The 22,439-nt window shown below is 51.0% G+C and overlaps 1 protein-coding gene across 2 annotated transcripts; it reads left to right on the top strand.

Annotated features, from left to right (window-relative positions):
- The first annotated feature begins 559 nt into the window (after positions 1–559).
- On the top strand, positions 560–21,667 carry LOC103168094 (immunoglobulin superfamily member 1-like). 2 transcript variants are annotated; one of them, XM_039913222.1, is made up of 12 exons: positions 560–659; positions 1,290–1,325; positions 2,199–2,474; positions 2,728–3,000; positions 5,367–5,657; positions 6,499–6,789; positions 8,788–9,078; positions 16,370–16,489; positions 18,473–18,505; positions 19,216–19,248; positions 20,583–20,609; positions 21,037–21,667. In XM_039913222.1, the coding sequence occupies exons 1-12, from the start codon at positions 626–628 to the stop codon at positions 21,579–21,581; spliced, it is 2,250 nt and encodes a 749-aa protein (XP_039769156.1). In that variant the 5' UTR covers positions 560–625; the 3' UTR covers positions 21,582–21,667. The 2 variants fall into 2 exon arrangements, with proteins under 2 accessions (XP_039769156.1, XP_039769157.1); XM_039913223.1 differs by lacking the exons at positions 20,583–20,609; positions 21,037–21,667 and adding an exon at positions 19,342–19,487.
- Positions 21,668–22,439: the final 772 nt, after the last annotated feature.

Below are 22,439 nucleotides of genomic sequence, written 5' to 3'. Positions count from 1 at the left end.
TGGAAGTTCAACTGTAGCTTTTATCCGATTTAAGGCCTTTCGGCTGAATCTCTTTTGAACATTGAATCCGACGTACTTTGGTTTACTATTTTCAAATAAAGTGTATTTTTAGCCCATATCTGTTGGCCCATCTTCGTCAAGGGGAGAACTTTTCGTAAGCAGGGAGGGATGGGATTCAGCGGATAGGAGAAGAAGACTGTAAACCCCACATGGGACAGGGACCGTGTCCAACCCCATTTGCTTGTATTCCCACCCCAGCGCTTAGTACAGTGCCTGGCACATAGTACGCGCTTAGCAAATGCTACAATTATCATCATTACTACTCTCCCAAGTGCTTTATTCAGTGATCACTCGCAGAATCTACTCAAAAATACTCCTGAAAAATAAACACCCTGGAGGGGAGAGAGCAAGGAGCAGGAATTCTGGGAAGAGGAAGGGGGGGAATGGATTGGGAAAGAGGGGAGAGCAGGCTTCGGCCTATCACCTGTCCCGGCTCCTAGCCAGGACCTTGGGACTTCGACCCCCATTGATCAGGAGCACAGAACTATATATTCTGGAACTCGTTCTCCGATGCCTTGGTGACTGGTTCTGGCCACATATCGAGACCCAGGACTGAACGGGGGCCATGTTGCCTCTTCTCTACAATCTTCTCTGTCTAGGTGAGTGATGGAGGGTTCCTTCTGGGGGACAATGTCAGGGGACCCGGCTGGACCCCCCGACCCCTGGGGCTAACGGCCGAGCCCAGGGTGGGGATGGGATGTTGGATCGATCGACCAATCAATCAGTGGTATTTATTGAACGCTTACCATGTGCAGAGCCCCGCACTGAGTGATAGGGAGAGTACGGGATAACAGAGTTGGAGACATGTTTCCTACCAGTAATGCTAGAGGAAGAGACAGACATTCATTCATCCTTTCATTCAATCGTTTTTTTTTTTGAGCGCTTACGGTGTGCAGAGCACTGTACCAAGCGTTTAGAAGAGACAGTCTAACAGAGTCGGCAGACACGTTTCCTGGCGATAATGAGTTGACGGTCTAGAGGAGGAGACGGACATTTATTCATTCATCCTTTCATTCGATCGCATTTATTGAGCGCTTACCCTAAGCGCTTGGCAGAGTCCAACGTACCATTAAATAGACACATGGCCTACCCACAACGGACTTACAGTCTAGAGGGGGAGGCAGATATTACTATGCATAAATAATTCGTAACATCTAATTTAAAGGTACGTATTCTCAGGCCTCGCCTCAATCTGTAAATTCGGCCACTAATCAAAGTCTCTCTTCTAGGATTGGGTCTGCTCCAGGGCATTAGAGCAGTTACATGTAAGTCCCCCCTTCTCGCTACAAGCCACGATTCCCCTCTCTCCCCAGGATCCCCAAGCACTTGAGATACAAAGCAGTCGTCATCCCCCAGAAGGAGCAGGGGGAAAACGGAAGGGTGGATCAAGCAATCAGTCAGGGGTATTTGTTGAGCGCTTGCTCGGTGCAGAGCACTGTACTGAGCGCTTGGGAGAGGACAATTCAACGGAGTGGGTAGATACGCTCCCGCACCTGTACTAAGTTAATCAGGTTGGACGCGGTTTCTGCCCCACATGGGGCTCACAATCTTAAACCCTCGTTTTACAGATGAGGGAACGGAGAAGTGAAGTGAGTTGCCCTAGGTCACATAGCAGACAAGTGACGGAACCGGCATTAGAACCCACGCCCTTGTGACTCCCAAGCCCGTGCTCTAGCCACGCTGCTTCTCTCCCCCCCCCCCCAACTTTATTTAATTCATTTCCATTTATGGTATTTGTTAAGCGCTTACTATGTGCCAGGCACTGTTTTAAGTGCTGGGGCAGATACAAACTAATCCATTTGTATGTCCCACACAGGGCTCGCTGTCCTAATCCCCTTTTTACAGTGAGGTAACCGGGGGCCCAGAGAGGTGAAGCGACTTGCCCAGGATCACACAGCGGACAAGCGGCAGAGACAGCATTAGAACCCGGGTCCTGCTGCCTCCCAGGCCCATGCTCTATCCATCAGACCGCACCGCTTCTCACTCCCACCGGCTGGTCTCATCTTATCCCCATCCACCCTGGGGCATTATGGAGTGAGCTCTGCGGCTCAGTGGTGATGGGGTGGGGCGGGGATCACGTTGGGATGAAATGGGGGGAGAAACGACACGTGCTAACTCTGTGGTCTCTCGGATGACAGTTGAGATTTCAAATCCCAATATTTGGGCTGAATTCTCCTCACTCTCGCCCCCGGAGAATGTGACCCTCCAGTGCCAGGGGCCGCTGGAGAGTAAGAAGTTCCAGTTGACCAAGGATGGGGAAGTCTGTGGTTCCGTGGATACCGAATATCCCACCTACCGGGCCTCATTTCCGCTTGGGGCCGGGAAAGCCAATCATCGAGGGAGCTATCGTTGCTATTACTGGCTAAAGGAAGGCTGGTGTGGACCCAGCAGCTTTCTGGACATCACAGCAGCAAGTAAGTGGCACAATTCCAATCCTTCCTCTGCTATTCGTCTGCGGCGTGACCTCGGGCAAGTCGCTTCACTTCTCTGGGCCTCAGTTACCTCATCAGTAAAATGGGGATTGAGACTGGGAGCCCCGCGTGGGACGGGGACTGTGTCCAAACCGATTTGTTGGTATGCACCCCAGCGCTTAACAGAGGGCCCGGCTTAACAGATGTCATGATTATTATACCGAGTGTGCTCGCTGCTGTTTCTTTCTCGTTCCAGGCCCTCTCCCCAAGCCCCGGCTCTCAGCCAAACCCTACCCGTTGCTCCTGCCTAAGGAAAATGTGATGCTCTGGTGTCGTGTCTGGGTAAAGGGCTTGGGCCTGGCTCTCTACAAAGACGGTGAGGCCGAACCTCTGCAGACAGCGAGGCCGGAGACTATGGGGGCCACGTTCTCCGTCTCCGACCCGGGGAATTACACCTGCCGCTCTCACACTGCACTAAGCCCTGTCACCTGGTCTGACCACAGCGATCCCGTGGAGATTGTGATCCCGGGTGAGACACCCGGCCCATCACCGTAACCCCAGAGCAGCCCCCCCCCCCCCCCCCGATGCTTCCAAATCTCCAGGCAGAAACTGCCACGAAACCCAGTGAATGGGACGGCAGGGGAATTGTCCATTATTATTATCACGTTTTTAAGCGCAATGTACCAGACACCGTACCGAACGCTGGGACGGATAAAAGGCCACGTCCTGAAGGACGTCTAATGGAACCGTCTAAAGGACTTTTGTTGCCGCATTGTCCGTTCCAAGCGCTTAATACAGTGCTCTGCACATAATAAGCGCTCAATAAATACTATTGAATGAATGAATGAGCCAAGATGGAATTGTGATTTCTGACCCTCCGTCTACTCGAGAGAAGCATGTGTTCCACTGCCCTAATAAGCTCGTCGTGGGCAGGAATGTGTCCGTTTAATATTATCTTGAACTCTCCCAAGCGCTTAGTACAGTCCTCGGCACACTGTAAGCGCTCAGTAAGTACAACCGAATGAAGTTTGAACTGTGAGCCCCACGTGGGACAGGAACCGAGTCCAACCCGATTTGCTTGTATCCATCCCAGCCCTTAGTACAGTGCTCGGCACATAGTGAGCGCTTAACAAATACCACATAATTATTATTATTGCCTGGTCCCACGGGAATGATGGGGGAGGCTTTAGTTTCCAGAGATCCAAAGGCTTTCAGCTTGGATTCCTTGGATTTAGGGGATACGGAAGCTAGACTATGGGATGGATTTCCCTTTTATTATTAATAAAATGATAATAGTAGTATTTTTAAGCGCTTACTATATGCCAGGCACTCTTCTAAGCACGGGCTAGGTACAGTGTTAACGGGTCCCTGTCCCAGTCCCTGTCCCCCACAGGGCTCACAGTCTTAATCCCCATTTTCCAGATGAGGGAACGGAGGCCCAGAGAAGTGAAGTGATCTGCCCGAGGTCCCGCAGCAGAGAAGTGGCGGAGTTGGGATTAGAACCCAGGTCCTTCGGACTCCCAGGCCCGCGCACTATCCACTGGGGGCCCTTTCCACCTTCACGGGATGCCGGGGGAGGAGAGGGCGGTAAAATAAAGAAAATCCGGCGGTGCAGCAGTTATGTGTAGAGCCCAAGGTAGCCGGCTCAGGTTCCTCTGATAGGGAGCCACTCAACAAGTCCCAGCTGGGGGAAATCCACCGATCTCAAACCGTGATTAGCGAGGCGTTAAAGCGTCTGTTGGGGGGCTGCACGGGAGCGCGTTATCGAGTCGTTAGTGGCAATGGGTGACCGTTGACCACACTGTTAGCTCCTTGGTAAGTCGCCGTCCCGTTCCTTTCTTTCATTCGGTCGTATTTATTGAGCGCTTACTAGGAGCAGAGCTTGGAATATACAACTGGGCAACAGAGAGAGCCCGTTCCTGCCCACAGACGGGCTCCCAGTCTGAAGGGGGGAGGCGGACAGCAAAACAAAACAAGGAATCAGGCGGCGATACCATGGAGATAAATAGAGTCCTAGATAGAGACACATCATTAACGAAATAAACGGAGGGATAAATAACATATACAAATGTGCCCAAGGGCTGTGGGGCGGGGAAGGGGGAAGAGCAGAGGGAGGGAGTAGGGGGAATGGAGAGGCTCAGGGTCTGGGAAGGCCTCCCGGAGGAGGTGAGCTCTCAGTAGGCCTTTGAAGAGGGGAAGAGAGTGAGTCTGGCGGAGGTGAGGGGGGAGGCCGTTCCAGGAGGGGAGAGGGGGTCCCCGGTATTCGAAGGGGTGTGGGTGGCTGGGGGGATTGGGAATTCCTTCCTCGGGCAGCCCCAGATCCCCGGGGCCCGGCTGGGATTGTTGTATCGCACCCTCCCGAGCGCTTAATACAGCGCTCCGCACGCAGTCAACACTCAATAAATACGACCGAATAAATGAATGAACCCGTAACGGTGGAGTGGATAGAGCACTGGCCTGGGAGTCAGAGGTTGGGGGTTCTAATTCCGTCTCTTCCACTCGTCAGCTGGGTGATTTGGGGCAAGTCACTTCACTTCTCTGGGCCTCACTGGCCTCATCTGGAAAATGGAGATTGAGACGGTGAGCCCCAAGTGGGACATCCCGATCGCCTTCTAGCTACCCCTGTGAGCCCGTCGTTGGGCAGGGATCGTCTCTATCCGTTGCCGAACTGTCCACTCCAAGCGCTCAGTCCAGCGCTCTGCACATAGTAAGCGCTCAATAAACACTACTGAATGAATGAATACCCCAGCGCTTCAAACTCTGCTTGGCACATAGTAAACGTTTAACAAATACACCAGTTATCCAGCGCTTAGTACAGAGCCTGGCGCATCGCGCTTAACATACTGTTATCATCATTATTATCATGGCTAATTATGATATTTCATTTCATTCCAGAAACACTGCCCAAGCCCCTCCTCTCCTCCCGGCACAGGGCTTTCCTCAGCGTGGGCGCCGACCTGTCCTTGGATTGCACGGGCCGGTTGAGCGGGTTGGGGTTTGAGCTGTACCGGGATGGAGAACCCGTCCGGCCTCTGGAGACAAGCCGTGTGCTCGACGACCGGCTCAGTTTCCTCATTAGGAAGTTGGACACCGAAAGCGGAGGGAATTACAGCTGTCGCACCCGTTCCTGGAATAAACCTTATATCTGGTCAGAGCCCAGCGATCCGTTGGAGTTCATGGTGACAGGTGAGGATGGAAGAGTCTGAGAAACCCCTCCGGACCCCTCTGCCACGCAAATAATAATAATAATAATAATGTCGGTATTTGTTAAGCGCTTACTGTGTGCACAGCACTGGGGGGATACGAGGTGATCAGGTTGTCCCACAAAATAATAATTATTATTTTTATATTAGAAACATATATATTATGTTTATATTATATACTATATCAGTTTTATATTTTTATTGACATATAACCAACTTAAACACTATAAAAATATTGATTATCATTATTCTAATCCGGGCTCTGCCCACTTGTCCGCTGTGTGGACTTGGTCGAGTCACTTCACTTCTCTGTGATGATGATGGCATTAAGCACCGTTCTAAGCGCTGGGGTAGATACGAGGTCATCAGGATGTCCCACGCAGGGCTCATAGGCTCCATCCCCATATTAATAATAATAATGGCATTTGCTAAGCACTCACTATGTGCGAAGCACTGTTCTAAGCGCTCTAAGTGGATACAAGGTGACGAGGTTGTCCCACACGGGGTTCCCAGTCTTAATCCCCATTTTCCAGATGAGGGAAATGAGGCCCAGAGAAGTGAAGTGACTTGCCCCAAGTCACACGGCGGCAGAAGTGGGATTAGAACCCCCAACCTCTGACTCCCAAGCCCGGGTTCTTTCCACTAAACCAGGCTGCGGGCCTCTGTCACCTCATCTGGAAAATGAAGATCGAGACTGTGAGCCCCACATGGGACGCTGAACTGAATCCAACCCAATTGGTTTGGATCCACCCCAGATCCATCCCAGTACATAGTAAGCACTTAACAGATACCACAAATATCATTATTACTATTATTATCCTTAGGATCATGGCCCAGACCTTCTCTCTCCGTCCATCCGGTGGGTCCCGTGACCGGCCCCGGAACCAACGTGACTGTTCGGTGCCGGGCCTCCCGTCGAGGGGTGAGGTTCGGGCTGAGGAAGAGGGGGACCCCGGAAGCCATCCAACACCAGAACCCAGCTGGGGACCATGCTGATTTCCCGCTGGCGGATGTGGCGGCTTACGACAGCGGAAACTACAGCTGTGTCTACTACGACCCGGCCGCCCCATACGAGGCATCGCAACCCAGCCAAGCCCTGGAGATCCGGGTCAACGGTACGGGAGGGCCCGGGCACTGCCAGTCCTAGAGAAGGACGTCCGGGCCTCCCAAACGACTCCCAGCTCTTCCCTCTGAGCCTCTTGTGGGCGGGAAATTTGTGTGACCTCACCCAGGTCACTTCATTCGGTCGTATTTATTGAGTGCTTACTACTAATGATAATGTTGGTATTCATTAAGCGCTTACCATGTGCCGAGCACTGTTCTAAGAGCTGGGGGAGATACAGGGTTGGCCCACGTGAGGCTCACAGTCTCCATCCCCATTTGACAGATGAGGGAACTGAGGCCCAGAGAATAATAATAATAAAGTTGATATTTGTTAAGCGCTTACTATGTGCAAAGTACCGTTCTAAGCGCCGGGGGAGATACAGGGTCATCAGGTTGTCCCATGTGAGGCTCGCAGTCTTCATCCCCATTTTCCAGATGAGGTCACTGAGGCCCAGAGGAAGGGAAGTGACTTGCCCACAGTCACACGGCTGACAAGTTTCAGAGGCGGGATTTGAACCCATGACCTCTGACTCCCAAGCCCGGGCTCTTTCCACCGAGCCACGCCGCTTCCTTGGGGAGGGATTCCAGCCCAGGGGCAGGACGTGGGAAAGGGGTTGGCGACGAGATGGGGCCCAGTGTGTAAAGTGGTGCTAGAGGAGCAGAGTGAGCCGGCTGGCCTGAAGTAGGAGGTTGGTGGGGTAGGAGGAGGGTGAGCCGATCGAGTGCTTTAAAGGCAACGATGAAGAGTTTCTGTTTGATGAGGAGTTGGATGGTCACCCACAGGAGAGGTCTTGAAGAGTGGGGAGACACGGACTGACCATTTGTATTAAGCGCTTGGGAGAACAGAACACAGTTGGTGGAGCCATTCCCTGCCCACAAGACATTTTACAGTCTAGAGATGCTCGCAGTTAATAATAATAATGATGGTATTTGTTAAGCGCTTTCCGTGCCAAGCACTGTACTTTCTAAGCGCTGGGTATCTTGATGATGTCGTCTTGTTTTGCTTTGCTGTCTGTGTCCCCCATTTAGACTGTGAGCCCGTCACTGGGCAGGGATGGTCTCTATCCGTGGCCGAACTGTACGTTCCAAGTGCTTAGTACAGTGCTCTGCACATAGTAAGCGCTCAATAAGCGCTATTGAATGAATGAATGAATACAGGGTCATCAGGTTGTCCCGCGTGGGGCTCACAGTCTTAATCCCCATTTTACAGATGAGGCACAGAGAAGTCAAGGGAGTTGCCCAAAGTAGTTGTTTCTGTTAAGCGCTTAATGCGGTGATCTGCACACAGTATTCGTTCATTCTATCGTATTTGAGCGCTTGCTGTAATAACAATAATAATAATAATAATGGTATTTGTTAAGCACTTACTACGTGCCAGGCAATTCACTGAACTCCGGGGTGGATACAAGCAAATGGGGTTGGACACAGTCCCTGTCTCACGTGGGGCTCACAGGCTCGCTCCCCATTTTACACATGAGATAACAGGCCCAGAGAAGTGAAGTGACTTGCCCGAGGTCACACGGCAGAGAAGTGGCAAAGTTGAGATTAGAACTCATGACCTTCTGTCTCCCAGGCCTGTGCTCTATCCGCTATGCCGTGCTGTTTCTACTGTGTACAAAGCAGCGTGGCTCAGTGGAAAGAGCCCGGTTCTCATCCCGGCTCCGCCACTGATCGGCCGTGTGACTTTGGGCAAGTCACTAAACTTCTCTGTGCCTCAGTTCCCTCATCTGTAAAATGGGGGTGAAGACTGTGAGCCCCATGTGGGACAACTTGATTACCTTATATCAACCCCAGGGCTTAAAACAGTGCTTGGCACATAGTAAGTGCTTAACACATACCCTAATTATAAATGGTGGACTCCAGTAGGACTACAGAAACACACTGGAGGGGAACTTATTTGGGGAGAGGGGCGGAGGGGAGGATGGAGGAAGGAGACACCCGGGGAGCCCCACGAGGAGATGAAGGTTGGGGTACCCTCTGTAATGCTTGGGTTGTGTTTTTGTTTCCAGTCACACCCACCAAACCTACCCTCTCCACTCCATCCGGCTCGACGCTGGCTGCAGGCAGGGATGTGACCCTCATATGTACCTCAAGGTATTCCTGGGCGAGATTTGAAATCTACAAGGAAGGACGGAGAACACTGAGAGCCAGGTGGCGGGAAGGGGGTGCCAGAAATTCCCTCTTCGTGATCCCCAACGTGGGATACCAAGATGCAGGGAATTACAGTTGCCGCTATCGGATGTGGCAGAAGACGGATGCCTGGTCAGAGTTCAGCGACCCGCTGGAGCTCAAGGTGACAGGTGAGAGGGGTCAGACCCCAGTATGACCCCCACGACCAGGATTGTGTGGTGATCCCACAGGACTGTGGGGTATTTTCAGGTTGTGGATTCGATTCTGGGAAATGGAGAAGCAGCGGGGCTTAGTGGAAAGAGCCCGGACCTAGGAAACACTGGACCTGGCTTCTAAATCCAGCTCCGCTACTTGTCTGCTGTGTGACCTCGGGCAAGTTTAATCGGTAGTATTTATTGAGCGCTTACTGTGTGCGAAGCACTGTACTAAGCGCTTGGGAGAGTATAATACAATCACAGTAATTAACAGACACATTCCCTGCCTATAGTGAGCTCACAGTCTAGAGGGGGAGACGGGCATTTATATGCATACAAAAATAAATTAAATAAATGGAAGATACATATGCTGTGGGGATGGGAGGAGAATGAACAAAAGGAGCAAGTCACTTCACTTCTCTGGGCCTCAGTTACCTCATCTGGAAAATAGCGATTAATATATATATTGTTGGTATTTGTTAAGCGCTTACTACGTGCAGAGCACTGTTCTAAGTGCTGGGGTAGATCAGGGTCATCAGGTTGTCCCGCGTGAGGCTCACAGTTAATCCCCATTTTACAGATGAGGGAACTGAGGCCCGGAGAAGTTAAGTGACTTGCCCACAGTCACACAGCTGACAAGTGGCAGAGGCCGGGATTCGAACCCATGACCTCTGACTCCCAAGCCCGGGCTGTTTCCACTGAGCCACGCTGCTTCTCGTAGACTATGAGCCCCTCGTGGGACATGGACTGTGTCCAACCTGATTAGCTTGAATCTACTCCAGAGCTTAATTCAGTGCCTGGCACATAGTAAGCGCTTAACGGATATCATTTAAAAAAAAAAGAGGGTAGGAGAATATACCACCTGGTCTTCTTTTTGGGATTTGCCTCAACAAGAGATGGATGAAGAACTGTCTGTCAGCTCCAATCTGGGGGGACCCCAGCAATGTGTCCTAGGATAGGAGCTTCTGGTTCAGAAATTTAATTAGGATTTCTCTTTCAAGGTCTGGGCACCCTCCCCGCACCTAAACTCACAGCGCGATCTGGCTCCGCTCCGGATGATGACATTATCTTCCGCTGCTCGGGGACACTTCCGGGAATGGTCTTCGAACTGTACAGGGGGGGAGAAAAGGTGCAGCCCCTGGGTGTGAGCTCCTTGGATGTCAAAAGGGTCGATTTCCGAATCTCCAAAGAGGAATACCGGAAAGGAGGGAGATTCAGCTGCCGCTATCACACCTGGCAGGTTCCTTATGTCTGGTCGGAGCCGAGCGACGCCATCCCAACATCAACGGGATTTGACAGATAGATCCATAATAACCCGACCCCCTTCTGTCTGGACCGCCCCCCCCACACACACATGCACCTGGGCCTAGTGGAAGAGGCTTGAACGGTTTCCAGAGGGCTCGGGTGATTCTTGGGTCGTGAGAGAAGTAGCCATTGTGGGCCTCCATTAATAACTGTAAATCAGGCATCGAAAATCTAATTTCCTGTTGCTGTAGAGGGATAGGCAAGTGGTGGAGTTGGTGGGTTGACTGGAAGAATGACAGGAGGATGGGTTGGAGGACAACGGGAGGCGGGATGGGAGGATGAACTGAGGTAGATTGGAAGATGGATTGTGGAACACGCAGGCGGTGTTGAGCGGGAAGTTGCCTCAACTAATAAATAGCTGCTTAATTTTCTCCTGTTTTTAGCATCCTGCAATTGGTTGCTCGTGATGATGTCTGTGTGCCTAATGGAGAACGGTCTTTAGCGTCCCTTGTGGATTCTGAATGGGTTCCTACTTGGGGAATTCTGGGCATTGGATGCCTTGGGAAATCCCAGGTAAATTCCTGCACCAGAAGCCCTCGTCCTAGGATACGTAGCTTGGGTCCCCCCGAGATCGGAGCCGAGATAGCTCTTCATCCGTCTCTCGTTGCGGTAAATCTGAAAGGAGAGAACGAGGCTCCGTGTTGCGAAGCGACCGGGGACAAAAGAAGCAGCGGCAGGTTTGTGTCTCCACTTCATCAAATTTCTGGAAAGCTGAAGGATCCTGGGGTGACCTCACCTCCGGAAGGAGGCTCAGAATTCCTGTCCGGAATCTTCCTGCTCCACCTCCCATTCCCAATGTATGGGAATATATCAATAATCATAACGGTGATATTTAAGTGCTCACTATGTGCCAGACACCGTACTTAGCGCTGGGGTAGATACGAGGTAATCGTGTTGGACACTGTCCTTGTCCAGTTAAGGTCTCCCAGTCTCAATCCCCGTCTAACAGATGAGGTAAATGAGACCCCGAAAAGTGAAGTGACTTGTCCAAAGTTAGACAGCAGACATGTGGCAGAGCCAGGATCAGAACGCAGGTTCTTCTGACTTCCAGGCCTAGGCTCTTTCCATTAGGCAACACTGCTTCCCTATTGTGGAAGAGAGACCAGTGGGGCCATTCCTCTAGACCGTAAGCTTATTGTGGATAGTTGTGTCTGTTTTTCTGTTTATATGTACTTTCCCAAGCACTTAGTGCAGTGCTCTGTACACAGTAAGCGCTCAGTAAATACGACTGATTGACTGACTGATTAAGGCACAGTAGAGTAGGAAATTAATGGCCCTGATAGTGCAGAAGCTCCATAAAGATTGTGAAACGGAGACAAAGGTGAGAACCGCAGTGAAAAACACAGGCGATAACTCAAGGGTCGGCCTTCGTGTTTGCACTAATGCGGCAGGGACTGTGGGTTCCACAGTGGCCTTTCCAGTCACTCTTGTAACCACAGTGAGTCAATCGTATTTACTGAGTATTTACTTTGTGCAAAACGCTGTTCTGAATGCTTGGGAGAGAGTACATTATAACAATAAACATATTCCCCGTCCACAACGAGCTTATAGTCTAGAGAGAATTTCACCATCAGTGGCTTCTTCTTTGAGTATGAGGGGGAAGCCTCCCCGCCCCCACATCCACACACACATACACTCATTCATTCATTCAATCTTATTTATGAGCGCCTACTGTGTGCAGAGCACTGTACTAAGCGCTTGGAATGTACAATTCGGCAACAGATAGAGACCATCCCTGACCAGCAATGGGCTCACGGTCTAAAATGGGGACAGACAACAAAACAAGTACCCTTATTTATAATAGTACCTCATGAAGAAGAAGCAGCGTGGCTCAGTGGAAAGAGCACAGGCTTTGGAATCAGATGTCATGAGTTTGAATCCCAGCTCTGCCACTTGTCAGCTGTGTGACTGTGGGCAAGTCACTTCACTTCTCGGTGCCTCAGTTCCCTCATCTGTAAAATGGGGATTAAGACTGGGAGCCCCCCGTGGGACAACCTGATTCCCCTGTGTCTACCCCAGCGCTTAGAACAGTGCTCTGCACATAGTAAGCGCTTAACAAATACCAACATTATTATTATGATTCAGTGGTGTTATATTTCTTTCTCTTTTTTTATAGAATTTGTTAATCACTTCTTATGCTCCAGGCACCGAACTAAGCACTGGGGTAGACACAAGGTAATCAGGTCCAGGTCCCACTTGGGGCTCACAGTCTCAATCCCCATTTCCAAATGAAGTTATTGAGGCCCAGAGAAGTTAAATGACTCGCCCAAGGTCACACAGCAGGCAAGAGGCAGCGGCAGAATTAGAATCCAGATCCTTCTGACTCCCAGGCCCGTGCTCTATCCGCTAGGCCGTGTTGTTTCTCATACGCTTAACCATGTGACTGTATCGGGAATGCCTGTATTATGGGATAGATTTTCTGCTTCAGAACCTCTGGAAAAATAACATGAAAGTCCTCTCTGTGCTATATACATTTAAGGTAATAATAATAATAATGAAGATTGTGGTGTTTAAGCTCTTACAGTATGGATAGCTATAAGATAATCAGTTCAGACACTGTCCCTGTCCTATAAGGGGCTCACAGTCTATCAATCAGTCAGTAGTATTTATTGAGGGCTTACTTCAGGCCCGAGTACTGTTCTAAGCACTGGGGAGAGTATAGTACAACAGGGTTGACGCTTTCCCTGCCCACAACGCGCTTACAGCCTAGATGGGGAGAAAGGCACTTATATAAATGAATCACTTATTTTATATAATTTAAAGATATGTCTAAGTAAGAGGGAGTAGGAGTTAATCCCCATTTTACAGACGAGGCAACTGAGGCACAGAGAAGTGAGGCGACTTGCCCAAGGTCACACAGAAGGCAAATGGCAGAGCGGGGATTAGAACCCAGGTCCTTTAGCTCACAGACCTGTGTTCTTTCCACTAGACCACCCTGCTTTTCTTTTTTTAACCTCGCTATCGCTTTTCTTCAACCTTTGAACGTCAAACCATTCACTAAATGAAAAATTGCAGTATGATTACGATCCTTCTAGGAGGCGGCAGAAACAGAAACCTGTTCGGTTGACTGCCGTGGTGGTTTTGCAGCTTTATCTAAGGAATCGTTCCCCTTAATTTGAACAATCGTCTTCTTGTGGCTGATGAACCCCTTCTGAACCCCTCTGCACAAGTCTGAGCTCTTCCTTGGGCTCTTGAAGACCCTTCCGAGGTCAGGAGTTGATGATTCTGAGTCTCTGGAGGGGCCAGTGTTACTCTGTGGGAGATGGGACAGCCAGGAGATGTCATTTATACTGTTAACTAACTCGCTGTGGGCAAGAAGTGTCTGTTATATGTTTTACTGTACTCTCCCAAGTGCTTAGTACAGTGCTCTGCACCCAGTAAGCGCTCAATAAATACGGTTGACTGCTGATGAGGCATATGGGGACCGTTGTCTGACTCCAACCGCAGGCTCTGGGGCTAGAGATGTCTCTGACCGTCCCGCGATCCGCTGAAGGGAAAATTCTTCATCCATCCTCCCCATCCCTCAAGGGAGGCAACTCAACCAACCCATTGCCACTCCAAGAAGGGGTGAATGGGCCCCATCCCCCAAACTCTCCAGAATTTTCTGTCATCGGGATCCCCCTCCCAGGCCCTGGGAGCTGCTTATTCCTTTAAGAGTTAAATGAGTTTGTGGTTCTTATCAACGGATTCCACCTTTGGACTTTGCTTCTTGAGGCTGCGACCAGGGGAGGGTTGAGTTGAACAGTCAGCCCAACAGGCCAGCGACGGGCAAGAGAGGCTGGGCCGGTGTCTCCGAGAGAGGGGCATTTCTGTCTCTGCCCACCCGGCGGAGAGGGGCGAGGAATCCCCTCACCGAGGCAGGAGAGTTTCCAGCTCTGATTCCAACCTCCTCAACTGTGTCCTTTTACCTCTTCTGTTCCACCTTCCTCTTCGTTGCCCTGCCTCGGGCCTGGGCCCTGATTTTCTCTTCTCTCGGTGACCCCCCGGGGGCTCTGGGGTAGAGTCATGGCCAAGACCCTCAGGGATTCTTTGCTCTTCTCCCTGGAGGGTCTCTTTCGTGCTGAGCTCAGGAGGTTCAAGCTCCAGATACAAAGCTCTGGCCAGGCCCGGGGTCACCCGTCCCTCCCTCCGGACAGACTGGAGTTCGCCAACGGGAGAGAGCTGGCCGAGCTGCTCATTGGCTGCTACGGGGAGGCCGCCGCCGCCAAAGTGACCGTGGAGGTGCTGAAGAGCCTGGAACAGCATCCGCTGGCGGACCACCTCTGCCGGGCAACCAGTGCGGGTGAGTTGGGAATCCACCGGGCCATTCGTTTAGCCCCCGGGTCCCGTCAGACCGGTCGGTAGAGTGGAAAGAGCCCGGTGCAGACGTGAGCCTCAGTTTCCCTTCTATAAGGTGCGGTCAGTAAGTCCCGCCTCTCCACACCTCACAGAGAAGCGGTGAGGGTAAAACGAGATAGGTGAAAGGACGTGAAGTTCTTTAAAAATTAAGTTGTTTTATCTTGTGTGAAAATTTAGGGACTGCTGGGACTGTAGAGGAGAAGAAAGCCAGAGATCCAGAGGCCTCTTCATTCCCGCCAGAGAATGGTTTTCTGAGTTCAGCAGTTCCTGGTTTCCCCGAGGAGAAGGAACTTGGAGGTTTAGAAGCCACTCCCTCCTCAAAGGGAAAGCAGTCCAAGAATCCAGAAGTCCTTCTTCCTTCTGAGAAGGAGCCTATCTCTTCCTCTAAACCGTATCTGAGTGCTGCCCCGTGTCCGAGTGGTATGTTCCTCTTAATGCAGCGTGGCTCGGTAGAAGGAGGCCGGGCTTGGGAGTCAGATTCGAATCCCAGCTCTGCCACTTGTCAGCTGTGTGACTGTGGGCAAGTCACTTAACTTCTCCGTGCCTCAGTGACCTCATCTGTAAAATGGGGATTAAGACTGTGAGCCTCACGTGGGACAACCTGATTACCCTGTATCTACCCCAGCGCTTAGAACGGTGCTCTGCACATAGTAAGTGCTTAACAAATACCAACATTATTATTATTCTGTCCTCCTGCCCCAAGTCTGAGTGGTGTGTTCCTTTCAGGGTCCTCCTGGCCCATGTCTGAGTAATATGTTCCTCTCAAGGCCCTTTTGCCCCATTCCTGAGTGATATGTTCCTCTTAGGGCCATCCTGCTCCATGTGTGTTCCTCTCAGGGCCCTTCTGCCCCATATCTGGGTGGGATATTCCTCCTAGTGCCCTCCTGCCCCATGTCTAAGTGCTATGTTTCTCTCAGGGCCCTCCTGCCCCATGTTTGACTTCAGGGCCTTCCCGTGCCATGTCTGAGTGGTGTGTTTCCCTCTGGACGCTCCTGCGCCATTTCTGAGTGGTATTTTCCTCTCAGGGCCCTCCCACCCCATATTTGAGTGGTATATTACTCTAAGTACCCTCCTGCTCCATGTTTGATGAATATGTTCCTCTCAGGGCTCTCCCGCTCCATGTCTGAGTGGCATGTTCCTCTCAGGGCCATACTGCCCCATTGTATGTTCCCCTCAGAGCCCTCCTGCCCCATGTCTGAGTAAAATGTTCCCCTCAGGGCCCTCCTGCCTTTCTGCCACTGACTTCTTGGTTTGGGATCGGGGAGGAATCAAAGGAACCATCAGATAAAATGTCAAGATGGCCGCCAAACCGGGTGTCTGTTGGAGTCTAGGCCCTCCGCGGCGGATGTCGAGTCAGAATCGGACTGTCCAGAATCAGGGAGAGGATCGGAATGTAGACTGGTCGTGGGCGGGGAATGTGCCTACCAACTCCGTTATATCGTCCTCTCACAAGTGCTTAGTACAGTGTGCTGCACACAGTAAGTGTTCAATAAGTACAATTGATTGATTGAGGAGGAGAAGGAGAAGGCAGGACCATGCAGAAAGGCAGCAGAAGGCGATGGATTGCAGAAACTCTGACCCGGCACAGAAGGCAGTTTGACTCAACGCACCGTTTTTCTTTCAGATGATTTAGACCAAGGGAAGGCTCCCGAGAATCCAAGAATGATTCCCTCTTCAGAGGAGAAGACGCCCAACCCCCCAGGGGCATCCGAGTCTTCAGACGAAGAGTTCCACGACTGCCGAGGTAACGACACCTTCGCCCCGGGCGACCCCCAATTATAAGAGGCAGCATGGCGCAGTGGCTAGAGCCCGGGCCTGGGAGTCAGAAGGTCACGGGTTCTAATCCCGGCTCCCCCGCTTCTCTGTTGTGTGACCTTGGACGAGTCACTTCACTACTCTGGGCCTTAGTTACCTCATCTGCAAAATGGGGGTTGAGACTGAGAGCCCCACATGGGACAGGGACTGGGTCCGAGCCGATTTGCTTGTTTCCACCCCATCGCTTAGTACAGTGTCTGGCGTAGCAAATATCACAGTTATTATCATCGTCTGAGAAGACTCTGGGGATAGGGCCCTAGTCATTCCTTTCTGTCTGTTTTCAGTCCAGGCTTGGGCTCAAATGCTGATAGGGAGTTCAACCAATCGTATTTTTTCATTGAGCCGCTTGCTACGTGCAGAGTTGGGGGACGTTCATCTGATATCATGTGCCACGGCCTGGGGAGAAACTGCTGGGGTGCAGGCATGTGGTTTTCTATCAACAAATCCTGCCTCTTTGTGAAGGGGCTGTTGCTGGAGGTTATGGACTGAGGGAGGGAAGTGGAGAGCTCAAAGTGGGCAGGGAACATGTCCGTTTATTGTTATATTGTCCTCTCCCGAGCGCTTAGAATTCATTCAGTCGTATTTATTGAGCACTTACTGTGTGCAGAGCGCTGTACTAAGCGCTTGGAAAGTACTGTTCAGCAACAAATAAGAGACAATCCATGCCCAACAACGGGCTCACAATCTAGAAGGGGGCAAACCGACATAAAAACAAGTAAACGGGCATCGGTAGCATCAATGTAAATAAATAGAATAGCGCTCTGCGCCTAGTAAACGCTCAATAAATACCGTTGGTTGATTCAGAAACACCATAATTATTAATAGACTTTACATTTCTAAAACAGACTCGTCTTGCCCCCTAAATCACTTCTCCCTAACTTTTCCATCCCAGTTGATAACGCCTCCACCGACCCTGCCTCAGAAGGCTGCAAACCCCCGTGTCATCCTTGGCTCCTCACTGGCCTTCTTCAGGTCAGACACAGTCCCTGTCCCCACATGGGGCTTAGAGGCTAAGTAGGAGGGAGAAGAGGCGTTGAATGCCCATTTTACAGATGAGGAAACTGAGGCCCAGAGAAATTAAGTGACTTGTCCAAGGTTCACGTAGTGGGCAACTGGCAGAGAAGCAGCATGGCTCAGTGGAAAGAGCACGGGCTTTGGAGTCAGAGGCATGAGTTCGAATCCCAGCTCTGCCCCTTGTCAGCTGTGCGACTGCGGGCGAGTCACTTCACTTCTCTGGGCCTCAGTTACCTCATCTGCAAAATGGGGATTAAGACCGTGAGCCCCACGTGGGACAACCTGATTCCCCTGTGTCTACCCCAGCGCTTAGAACAGTGCTCTGCACATAGGAAGCGCTTAACAAATACCAACATTATTCTCCCCCGATTAGACCGTAAGCCCGTCAAGCGGCAGGGACCGTCTCTATCTGTTGCCGACTTGTTCCTTCCAAGCGCTTAGTACAGTGCTCTGCACATAGTAAGTGCTCAATAAATACTATTGAATGAATGGATTAAAGGCCGGGTCTGCCCACTCCCAAGCCCGTGCTCTTTCCACTAGGCCCCGCTGCTTCTCGCGGCCTACAATCTAGACTCTAAGCTCGCAGTGGGAAGGGAATGTGTCTACCAGCTTTGTTGTGTTGTGGTCTCCCAAGCGCTTAGTAAAGTACTTTGCACACAGTAAGTGCTCAATAAATATCACCGATGGATTGAAAGGCTCCTCGCCAACTCATCCCACCCTACGCGACTGCTCTTTTCCACCCACCATTCAACCCCAACTCGCTCTCTTTGTTCCATCCCTCGCTGTCGCCTCTCCTGGCTCTGTCCCCTCGCTCCCGCTCTTCCCCCACTCTTCCCAAATCCAACAGACCACAGCCATATTCCAAACCCTCCTGAAATCCCTCTTTTTGCTTCTCCAGAAAAACTTCCTTCAGATCAGGAGAGAGGACAAGGTAACTCTGGGATTAATGGGGTAAGTGGCAGGGGGGTGTTGGAGATATCATATTTGATTATCTGGAATGGCCTAGTGGCTAGAGCCCGGGCCTGGCAGTCAGAAGGACCTGGGTTCTAATCCCTGCTCCGCCACTTGTCCGCTGTGTGAACTCGGGCAAGTCACTTAATTTCTCTGGGCCTCAGTTCCCTCATCTGGAAAACAGGGGTTAAGATTGTGAGGCTCATCTGGGACAGGGACTGTGTCCAACCCGATTATTTTGTACGTGCCCCAGCGCTTAGTACAGTACCTGACACACAGTACGCGCTTAACAAATATCATAAGAAAAGGTCAGAAGGCCCGGAAATAAAGTAATAATGATAATAAAAATCATAATAGCATTTGTTAAACACATACTACATGTGTCAAGCCCTGTTTAAACTCTGGGGAAGGTAGAAGATAATCAGGTCAGAGACGGTTTCTGTCCCACACTCAACTCGCAGCATTTATGTACAGATCCATAAGTTGCATAGCACAGATTATTTATTTACATTAATGTCTGTCTCTCCCTCTAGACTGGAAGCTCGTTGTGGGCAGGGAATGGGACTGTTTATTGTTAAACTGTCCTCTCCCAAGGGCTTAGTACAGTGGTCTGCACACAGTAAGCGCTCAGTAAATACCGTCTATGATGATGATGATCTGGGAGTAAGTTCTCCTCTCTCTCTTTTTCAGATTCCAAGTGGACCCAGTTCGATCCCCAAGTAGGTAGGTGAAGCTGCTGCTGTTTATTTTTGTATCTGCATTCCCAGCTAGCCCCAACTTCTTCCATAATCCCACCTCAGCTCTCTCATTTTTCAGATGAATTTTCCAATGAAAACTTCCAATTTTGACCCGTATCTGCAAGGGACAAGTGAAAGTTTCAGCCCCAACCTAATTTTAGTGGGAAGCGCTCCATGCAGATGTGATGATTGGAAAGCAGCATGGCCCAGTGGGAAGAGCAGGGGCCCGGGAATCAGAGGACTTGGCTTCTAATCCCGTCTGTGTGACCTCGGGCAAGTCACTTCACTTCTCGGTGCCTCAGTTCCCTCATCCGTAAAATGGGGATTAAGACCGTGAGGCCCTTGTGGGATGTGTCCAAACTGATTGCTCTGTATCCATCCTAGTGTTTAGTTCAGTGCCTGGCACATAGTAAGTGCTGAACGAATACCATTAAAAAAAATTTGCCTGACCAACATCAACCATTTTCAGTTTTCCCATATGGAACTGGATCCATATGGATATATATTTATCCATAGAGGATACATATTTATGTCTTCTTAAAAAGTAGGCCTTACGTTCTCACTCGGTCCTTCATTTAAGGAAATGTATAAGGCGGTCCTCACCCTCATCTCGACACCACGCGTAGCCAGGCCGGCCCGCCTCGTGGGAAGATTGTTCCTTAGTTTGGTCGTTGCGTTCTAGCCGCGGCCCTTAGTGAAAACTCAGCGGAAGGCAGTGGTCGCAAGAAGCCGTGTGGCCTAGTGGTTAGAGGGCACAGGCCTGGGAGTCAAAAGGACCTGGGTTCTAGTCCCGGCTCACCACCTATGTGACCTCGGGCACGGCGCTTCTCTGTGCCTCAGTTACTTCATCTGGAAAATGAGGATTAAGACAGTGAGCCCCATGTGGAATACGGACTGTGGCCAAACAGATTAATCGGTATCTACCCCAGGACTTAGAAAGTGCTTGGCACGTAGTATGTGATGCTATTGATGCCTGTCTACTTGTTTGGTTTCGTTTTGGCTCCTTCTAGACAGGGAGCCCGTTGGGTGGGGATTGTCTCTCTCTGATACCGAATCGTACTTTCCAAGCGCTTGGTACACAGTAAGCGCTCAATAAGCTCTTGAATGAATGAATAGTAAGCACTTAAGTTCCATAATTATTTAGTGGGCACTTAACAAATACTATCATTAGTATTTTTTGATTATCATCATCATTATTATTCTATGTTAGCGGGACAAGGAGGTAGATTTTTGTCGCTGGTATAAAGGGAAGCGTGGGTTATCGTAAATTGAAAATGGAATTTGGCCCCAAATGGACGCAGACTTTGTGTTTGCTTTCAGGATGGAGGAACGCTCGCAGATGCGCAGGTAACCGGAGCACGTGATGTCTCTTGAGGCCGGGGACGCCTTCCCCACCCCCGTAGTCCCTTAATCTGTTTTTGGCGGCTCATTCCTAGGAGAGGAAAAACCGCAGGAGTGATGCCTTGGTTATTTGTGTATAACGCTTTTATTCCCGAGGCGCTCAGATTACTCGTCTCATTTTTGCCCTCGCAAAACCCCTGAGAAGTAGGTAGAGAGGTTGGGGCCGTGTCCAATCTGATTAGTTCGTATCTACCCCAGCACCTAGAACAGTCCCTGGCCCGGAGTAAGCGTTCGACAAATACCATCGATATTATTTTTATTCTTATTTTTCCAAATGGGGTGGGGAGGACCTGAAAACGAATGCAGACCAGGCCCGCCCGCTTCTTCAGTAGCGAGACGACTGACCCCCCCCCCCCCCCTTCACCCCTTGCAGCGAATGTGACCATGGATCCGGACACGGCTCACCCGGACCTCGTTCTCTCCGGGGACCAGAGGAGCGTGAGGCTGAGAGACACCTGGCAGGCCCAGCCCGACAACCCCAAGAGATTCGACTACGTCGTCAGCGTCCTGGGCTCCCCGAGCTTCACTGCCGGTAGACATTACTGGGAGGTGGAGGTCGAGGGGAAGACCAAGTGGACCCTGGGGGTTTGTAAGGAATCGGTGCGGAGGAAGGGGGTGATCACGGTGACTCCTGAGGAGGGGTTCTGGGTCCTGAGGCTGACCCAAGGAAAGAAATACTCGGCTCTCACCTCCCGGAGGACGCCCCTCTCCCTGAGGGTCCCCCCTCGCCGGGTGGGGATACTCCTGGACTACGAGGCGGGAGCCATCGCCTTCTATAACGTGACGGACCCATCTCGCATCTTCACGTTCACCTCGTCTTTCTCCGGGCCTCTCCGGCCTTATTTTTGCCCCAGGGCTTCTGATGGGGGGAGAAACCTGGCTCCTCTGACCATCTGCCCGATCGGCGGGTGGGACTGAGGGACCGGCCCCCCGACCCCGGCTAATGGTGCTGATCTCTCTGGACCGCCCCAGATCGCTGGTTGCTAGTAAAATCCTAGAAAAAAGTTTCCAGAGTCCTCCATTGGCGGCTCAGACTTTGGACGTTGCCCGAAGCCTCTTTTTGCAGAGGACGCCCCGTCAGTCGATCGGTAGTATTTACTGAACGCCTCCGGGTGCAAATGAATCAACCGGTTGTATTTATTGAGCGCCTACTGTGTGCAGAGCACTGTACGGAGCGGATTGGGAGAGTACGAAACAGAGTTGGTAGACACGTTGCAAGGGCTCTTAAAATCCTGGAGAGAGCACAGCAGAATTAGTAGATGTGATTCCTGCTCTCAAGTGGCTTACACTCTATGGCATCCAGTATGAAGACACCATTTAATAATAATTCTGGTATTTGTTAAGCGCTTACTACGTGCCAAGCACTGTTCTAAGCGCTGGGTAGATACAAGGAAATCAGGTTGTCCCACGTGGGGCTCACAGTCTTAATCCCCATTTTATAGATGAGGTCACTGAGGCACAGAGAAGTGAAGGGACTTGCCCAAACCTATTTATCAGTCATTTATTGACAGATTAAGTCAAATGACCCCCAGAAGCATCACGTCCCTGAAATGAAGAGTAGCAGCGTGGCCTGGCGGATAAAGCAGGGGCCTGGGGGGGGGGGGTCACGAGGACACGGGTTCTAATCCCAGCTCCGCCGCTTGTCTGCTGTGTGACCTTGGTCGAGTCACTTCACTTCTCTGGGTCACGGTGTTGCCCCACCTCGAAAATAGGGATTAATATCGTGAGCTCCAAGCGGGACACGACTTGAGTCCGGCCTAATTATCTCGTATCTAC

Source organism: Ornithorhynchus anatinus, chromosome 10 (genome assembly GCF_004115215.2).
Source record: "Ornithorhynchus anatinus isolate Pmale09 chromosome 10, mOrnAna1.pri.v4, whole genome shotgun sequence".
Classification (NCBI taxonomy): Eukaryota; Metazoa; Chordata; class Mammalia; order Monotremata; family Ornithorhynchidae; genus Ornithorhynchus; species Ornithorhynchus anatinus.
This window is presented reverse-complemented; position numbering and strand designations above follow the sequence as displayed.